Source organism: Equus asinus, chromosome 7 (genome assembly GCF_041296235.1).
Source record: "Equus asinus isolate D_3611 breed Donkey chromosome 7, EquAss-T2T_v2, whole genome shotgun sequence".
Lineage (NCBI taxonomy): Eukaryota > Metazoa > Chordata > Mammalia > Perissodactyla > Equidae > Equus > Equus asinus.
The window spans coordinates 105,289,803-105,297,579 of record NC_091796.1 but is presented as its reverse complement, the minus strand read 5'-3'; the positions used below and the strand labels follow the sequence as shown (position 1 = coordinate 105,297,579).

General features: G+C 62.8%; 1 protein-coding gene across 4 annotated transcripts in view; it reads left to right on the top strand.

Annotated features, from left to right (window-relative positions):
• Positions 1-4,382: 4,382 nt before the first annotated feature.
• Positions 4,383-7,777, top strand: part of BEGAIN (brain enriched guanylate kinase associated) — a 48,053-nt gene continuing 44,658 nt past the window's right edge. For 3 of the 4 annotated variants that reach the window (XM_070514320.1, XM_070514324.1, XM_070514322.1), the window contains exon 1: positions 4,384-4,499. Coding sequence is in view for 2 of the 4 variants with exons in the window: in XM_070514324.1 (XP_070370425.1) it covers positions 4,458-4,499 (42 nt within the window). In the remaining 2 variants the exon portion in view is untranslated. Of the gene's footprint in view, positions 4,500-7,777 lie in introns of all 4 variants that reach the window. The other variant, XM_070514321.1, reaches the window with a different exon arrangement.

Sequence of the window (7,777 nt, the reverse complement as noted above, 5' to 3'; positions counted from 1 at the left end):
AAGCAGGAGCTAGACATCCCCTTGATGTGTGGATTCAACTATAAGTAATGAGCCTCTGCAGTGGGGGCGATGGGGAGAGCAGCCCAGGTGGGGCATCGGCCTGGGGAAATCTGGGAAGTCTTCCGAGGGGAGGCGACTTTGGGATCTGAGATGAGGAGTTTTCCAGGTGGACGCTCCATGGAAGGGCATCTCAGGGTGAGGGGACACCCTGTGCAAAGGCCCAGAAAGAGGAGGGTGTGGACACTGACAACGTGGCTGGGGCACATTCCAGGGGATGTGGGGAAGGGCCCGGGGCCTGGCAGCAAGGTAGGTGCTCCCCTGTCCTGAGAGCCAAGGCCAGGCCTGGTCCAGGACCAAGCAGGCGGGCTCCTGAAGAAGCCTGTGTCCCCAGGTGTGACCTCACCCAACACCTGCCCACTGTCAGCGGGTGAGTTTGTCAGCACCAGAGTCACACATCCAGTGGCAATTTTTGTCTCAGCAAGGCCACCTTGGTGCCATGTGTTCCTCACCACGCCCAGGACCCAGGATGGAGGGTGCAGGTGAGGCTCCCTGGCCCAGGCCCGGTGCCCCACCCAGCAGGAATCTGGACCCTCCCTCCCCTGGGGGCTAAAGGGGCAATGGAGAGTTGTCCAGGTGGCATGAAATGGTGCCCTGTCCTCCGGCGCCGGGCGGGGCTGCCCTCACTTCTTTTCTCGGTGTGAGCTGGCTTGTCTACTTTGCGCGGTAGTAAGCATACTCGCAAATATTTGGGAGGCATGGTTTCACCCCCTTACAGTTTTTGAGCCCGCGTCACAGGGCTGGCCACTCCCACCTGGTGGAACAGCCTGGCACCGGGCAGAGTCCCTTCTGCTGTCCTTTCCCACGGAGATGGCGCAGGCCAAGGCCACAGTGGGAAGGTCGAGGCACAGAGCCGGCCCAAAGGGAGCCCTGGGCCAGATGCCAGGGCCTGGGGCCTGTGGGCGGGCGCAGGACACGGGAGCGGGGCAGTCAAGACTCCATCTGAAGCCTTTCCTCCGTGGCATCAACTCCCCTATTTCCCCATCAGTGAAATGGGCACTGTTGTGTGTTGTGTTTCTGTCCTGGTTTGTCCCCCAGAAGCAGACGCTGACTCCTCCATTTGTAGGAAAGTGCCCCCCCCAGAGACACAGGTGAGGGACCGGGGGCAGCAGGATGCGGCAGGGAGACCTGGGGGAAGCCTGCCCCGCCGAGGGCAGCTCCGGCCGGTCCTACAGGGGGGCCTGGAGCACAAATTGCAGCATCCATAGGGGCATCAGTGAACCAACCGCTCAGCTGCCCGGGGCCTCCAGAGCTCACATTCCAAGAACCTTCTCCATGGCAGCCTGAGGGAGACCCAAGAGGAAGGCGGGGATCTGCCCAGCAGGACTGGCTGACTCCCGAGCCCAAGGGGGTGGGAGGGGCTGGACACCCACCCTGCCGAATGGTGTCTACAGGAGCCTCACTCTCAATGACCCCCGACGTTCATCCATCCACTCAGCACCACGGCCAGAAGCCTCCTCCAATCCTCCCTCCCTCCTTCATTCATCCATCCATTTGTTCATTCTTCCCTCCCCACCCCCAATCGAGGCGCGCACTCCCCAGCTGGGGAGATCAATGTATACACACAAACAAATAAATCAGATAACATCGGGGAGCAGTAAGAACCGTGAAGAAAATAAAACTGGAGGGGCTGGCCCGGTGGTGCAGCCATTAAGTTCGCACGTTCCACTCTGGCGGCCCGGGGTTTGCCAGTTCAGATCCCGGATGTGGACCTCTGCACTAGAGAATGGGGTTGAGTGATAGGCGGTGGGGACTGTGGCCAGGGTGGTCAACAGAGGCCCACATGAGGACAGGAGGCCTGGGGACAAGGGGCCTACACAGCCCCAACGCATGGTCTCTAAGCCCTGCAACTTTAATCCTCTCTTTCCACTCTCAGCTGAAACTCCACCTCCTCCAGGAAGCCTGCCTGGATGCCGCTGGTGCTCCAGGCTCTGACTGCACTGGCTGCAGAAGCCTTTCCAGGCAAGCTCATCTTGTGAGGATCTTGGAGTCGCACCACCTGGACCTTCTCTTCAGAGACGCCTGGAGGTGGGTCCTGTGGGAGGTAAGACTTGAATGGGGGTGACCACCTGCCAGACTGCCCAGGGTATTCAAATCCCAGCTAACTCCTATTTGCCAAGTGGCCTTAGGCTGGGGACTTCCCCTCTCTGAGCCTCAGTTTTCCCATCTGGTTAAAGGGCTACTGCCACCTCGCCCACAAGTCATTACGGGGATTAAGAAGGGGTTATTGGTTAGCTGGGGGGAATGGGGAGAGAGGACTTGCAGAGTGGGGCGGACGCTGTGCAGCCTGGGGGAGGGGCTCTCCCGGGGCCTCCCCAGGCAGGCCCAAGCTCTGGTCTGCAAGCTGCCTGAGCTGAGGCGTGGGCCGCCCCTACCCCGCCGCCCCTACCCCGCCTCCCCAGCCATCTGCAGCGTTGGCAGCACAGAGCCAGGGTGGATGGTGAACATTCTGGCACCATCTGAGCAGGGCCGGTGTCTGGGGAGGGAATGTGGGCAGAGCCCGGCGTGTACACTCCGTCCACATTCCACCATCACTGTCTCCCCTTGGGGCCTGGGAGGGTGGGGACATTAGGGCTGGGGAGGGGTTGGTAGCCTGGCCCTCCAGGGCCCCCACTGCTTCTCATGGGCTATCTCCACCCTCCGCGTGGCCAGGATGGTGTCAGAACCCGAGAGGGCAGGAGCAGAGGTCACAGTCTGCCCGCTCGCATGATGGGGAAACCAAGGCCTTAGAGCAAAGAGACCAGGCCCGCAGCAAGCGGGTGGTGGAGCCCAGACAAAGCCTTTCTACCCGATGACCGGCCTCTGGGAGGGACACGGAGAGCCCGCACCCTGGGCGGTCCTCTCTCATCTGGTCCTGCCGTAGCCCTGTGCACCCAGAGGCAGGAGGGGTGTCCTCCGATGCTCAGCCTGTCCCTGGAGCCTGGAAACCTCGCCGAGTCCCCCTTCCTCCATTCCTCACCCAGCAATGTCCCCAGAGCCTGCGGGGAACACAGAGAGGACCAAATGGCTCCAGCCAGCTGCTTTTTCTCATGTCTCCTTTTAATTGTTTTTCTCGATTCCCTTGCTGTCAACACCTTTTCTCAAAGTAAACCACATATGAAGAGTAAGATGGACAGTGTCATGGTTGCACAACAGTGTGAAAGTACTTAATGCCACTGTACACTTAAAAATGGGCAAAACGGTAAATTTTATGCTATGTATATTTTACCACCAAAAAAAAAACTAAGGTATTCATTAGCAGCATTGCTTCATCTGCCATGTGCTTGGGAACGATATAAACCTGTGTGAACTATGAGCCCACAGGTCCTGAGGGAGGACAGGAAGACCGAGCTCCCTATTTACGAGGCCTCTTTCCACCCCCAGGATCCTTTCTGGCCCCCTGGGTTTTCCTGGGGTTCACACGCGCTGGCTGCGGCTGGGCTGGCTGGGGTGGCAGACCCTTGTCCAGCTGCCTCCAGGGAGCTCTGAGGCCCTCAGAACTGAGGCTGGCTCTTGACAAGGCTCCAGGGTGGCTCGGGCCATCAGAATCACCCCACTCAATGCCTCGGGGCCACAACGGGGCCAGCCTTGAGGTGCTCCAGCTGGAGGTCCCCAGGGCAACACTGACCCTCCAGAGGCCACCTCCCCTTTCTGAGGCCCCTCCCTGTCACTTAGCTCCCCAGCCCAGGTGCACTGGGTCAGGCAGAGGAAGAAGGCACCCGCCCTGATGGAGGGAGCCACTGACTGGCGGGTGGGGCCGCTTGGCTGGCCGGGTCAGCCCCTGGGCATCCCGGTTTCTTCATCTGCAAAATGTGAGTTCGGTGAGGGCTGTATCTCCAGGGACTAGAGTAGGGCTGGTATACAGTAGGTGTCCAATAAATGCTGAGGCAATGAATGAATGAATGAATGAATGGGTTGGACGGGCCAGTGCTGAGGTCCTCCTGGCTTTAAGGGCCCATTCGCTCTCAACGTTCCCCTCGTGCATTCATTCCTCATTCATTCGTTCCTCCCTCCCGCACGCACAGCACTCATTCATTCATGCACTCCGCCATTCAAGCTCACACGGGTTCATTCATTCCCTGCCCCGCCGCCATTCCGGCCCCGGCTCCAGCGCGCACGTGGCGTCCCACGCCGGGCTCGGGCCCCGCGCCCCCCGAGTGCGCCCGGGCTGGGCGCTGCGGGGGGAGCCGCCGAAGCAGCCGCGGCTGCGCGGGGCCGGGGCTGGCGGGGAGCCTGGCTGGGGGCGGGGGACGGGCGCTCCCTGCGGGAAGCCGGGCGGGGTGGGGGGAGCCCCGGCCGTGCCGGCTCCCGGCGCGCTCGGCCTCGCTGGGGAGGGCGCGGGGCTGGGGGCGGCGGCGGCGGCGGGACCCGAGCGCGGCGGCGGCGGCGGCGGCGGCGAGCAGCGCGGCTGCCCCGGGGCCATGTGGACGGGCGGCCGGCGGCCGGGCCGGCTGCGCCGGGCGGTGAGTACCTGCGAGCCCGGAGGTCACGGCGCGGGCACGGGCGCGGAGGCGGGGCGGCGCCACCCACGCCGCGGGGCGGGCTCCGCGCGGCGCCGCAGGCGGCCAGCACCCGCCTCGGGCGAGCGCGCGGCTGTCCAGCCTCTGCTCCCCGCCGCGGCGCGCCCTCCGGGGCCGGGACGCGTGGGCCCCGCCGCGCACGCCCCAGCGGCCGGGAGCGCCGGCCGGGACTCCCGGAGCCGAGCCCCTCGGGGCGGGGCGGGGCCTCGGCCTCAGCGCGCCGCCCTGCCCCCCGCGCGGCCGGGCCCGGCGCCTGGCGCCGATCTGCGGGTCCCGGCCCCCGCGCGCCGGCCCTGGGGCGCGAGGGAGGGTGGGACGCGGGCCAGGGCTTGGCCTGAGGGTCGGCGCCCCGCTGTGTCCGGGGCCAGAGGGCCAGGGTGCAGGCAGGCCTCCACCTGCCCTGCGTCAGGGGCAGGGCCGGCCCCAGCTCGGGCAGGCCGCCGGGAAAGGAGCCGGAAGGAGGCTGGAGCAAGGGCTGCTTCCCGGCGCGTGTGCAGCGCGTGGGCGCGCGCCAGCCCTAGGCACCCTCGGTCTCGTTCAGTACCTGCCAGGCAGGTGCTATCCTCCTCCGTTACGAACGAGGAAACTGAGGCTCAGGGAAGCGAGGACTCCCCCAGGGCCGCTCAGCTGGCGCGCTCACCCGCCCTGAACCCCAGCACGTTGGATGGGGATTTTGGCCCTAGCGTTTCCGCTTCCTGCCTGGTGTAGAGGTGTTTCCTTTATCGGCTGGGCCCCACCCCATCCCGAGTGGGGTTCCTTTGGGCCAGGAACAGCCTGGGCCACATGCTGGCGTCCCCTGAGCCAGCAGGATGGGAGCAGAGTAGGCACCCAGGAGCCAGTGGCAGGTGGCTGAGTGAGCCAGGCCTGCAGATGTGGAGCTCTGGCTGGCCAGGGTCGCCCACCGTGCAGGCAGGGGTCAAGGCGGTGGGCAGGGTCTCCGTGGGCCTGGCTCCTACCCAAGCCCCAGTGCCCTCAATCTCTGGGGACCATGGACAGGTCCCTTCCTTTGCTGGGGGCCGTTCCCCCATCCACCAGCCACGGCAGAGGCCCTTTCCCCTCCCAGGGCCAGTGAGGACAGTGGGAGAAAGCCCCTTATAAACTGTGGTGTGCTGGCCTGGCCAGGCCCGGTGTGGCACTGCCGGCTGGGGCAAGTGGCCTTTGGAGGCGGCTCTGCCTGGCATCTGTGACACGCAGGGCGGGGAGGCGGCGGCGAGGGCCCTGGCAGCGTCCCCGAGAACCCTTAATTTTCCCGACTCTCACTATAATCAGGGCGGTGCAGGGAAGCAAGCACAGTGCAGATGCGCCTTCTCCCTGGCTGCTCAGGGCGCGGGCGCGGTGCTGCCTGCGGACCCTCCCGGGATGTTGTCTCATATTTATAGACGCCTGCGCTCTGTGTGCTGGTTCCTCCATCCGCAGGACCTGGAGCTGTTGGTACCTGGGGCGCCGAATGGGGAAGTCAGGGCTGCCCACGGGATGGCTTCCGTGGGCGGGGGGGTCGGTGTGGGACATTTCCAGGTGGGGAGGGGAGGGGAGTCAGAACCAGTCCGGAAGACCATCTCCCATCCACTCGCAAAGACTCTTGGGCATGGGGTCTGGCCCACAATAGTTGCCATTTATTGAGCACGTGCTGTGTGCCAGGCCCAGTATAAGCATTTTCACCCTCATCTCCACGGCAACACTTTGAAGTGGTGCCCCTGCTCCTATAGGCACTTAATGATGTTGAAGAATGAATGAATGAATGAGTGGGAGGGAAGGCGAGCAATCCGGGAGTCCCTGGCTTGTTTGGAGACGGTCCACAAATAATTTCCCAAATCCCAGGAGGCCATGCGGCCCAGGGGCTGAGTAGGAGTTGAACAGGTGAGGGCAGAGCTGTGTCAGCTGCAGCCTGGGGTCACAAGGCATGGGGGGGAGTGCAGTGGGTCCAGGGGTGAGAAGAAGTTCAGTCCTTCGGAGTGTGGAGGTCAAGGGCGTGGCCATGGGGCAGGGAGAGGTGGCTCCTCCCCCAGAAGCAGTAAAGATCCCAGGGGGGAGACCCCGAGGCTCACTCGTTGGCCCAGAATTGCCCCCAGCGTCCCCTCCCGGTTCCCCCTCCTGCCCCAGAGCTGGTCACTAGCCTGGCAGAGAGGCCTGGAGGGGAGTCTGGAGTCTTGGTTCCAGCTCCTCCTCTGCTACTGACTTGCTGTGTGACCTCGAGCAAGGCCCCGCCCCTCTCTGGGGCTCAGTGTCTGAGGCACACCATCTATCACAGTCAGGGGCCTGACTTCCGCGGCCTGAGAGCAGGCACCAGGCTGCAGCCTGTGGTGGGCCAAGCTGAGCAGAGCTGTCTCTGTTGTTCAATATTACAGGAATGAATGAATGAGTGAGCGAGAGAATAAGGGAATGAATTCTGCATCCACCAAGCATGCTCTCCCCGTGTACCCCACTCTGCGCCAGTCACTAAGGACACTTAGGTGAATCTGATACAGACCTCGCCCTTCAGAAGCTCCCAGTCTGCTGGGAAACATGGACCTTGACTAGTGTGGCAGGTGTCAGAAGGGAGGTGGGTCCCCTTCCTGGCTGGGGACCCAGCAGTGCCTCCAGCTCCAGCAGGCCCTCTGGGGGCTAGTACAGTGGCCCCTGGGGGCTCCCCAGGGTGGGGACCAGCTAGTGCCCCTCTCAGGGAGCTGCAGTCATGTTCAGATAGCAGGCCCTGAACCAAGTCGAGGATGGAGATGGGCCAGGCCTGGGTCCGGCCTGGGGGAGACAGACACAGAAAGCTCCTGTCATGGTGCAGGTGGTGCGTACTGGTGTTACAGGGCACACAGATGGAGCAGCCATGGGGGGTGGACTGAAGGGGATCATGGGGGGATGGTGGGGGGACGGACAATGATGGGAGGCATGTAGAGGACAGACCAGTGGATGGATAGGTAGAAAGAAAGCTGGAAGGATAGATGGATGAGAGGAGATATTGATGGAGATAAGTGGCAAGATAGATAGGGATGGATGGGTGAATGGAGAAAAGAACTGATGAGGATACAGGACTGGATGGCTAGAACAAGATATCAATGGGTGGGTACATGGGGGGACTGATAGATGGGAGGACGGATTTCTGATGCATATGGATAGGTCAGTGGATGGAAGGATCTAAAATGGATGGATAGATGTTGACAGATGGATGGATAAAAGGATGGATGGATACAGAAGTACATTTCAGAGGATGGATGGAACAGGCATGAGAAAAT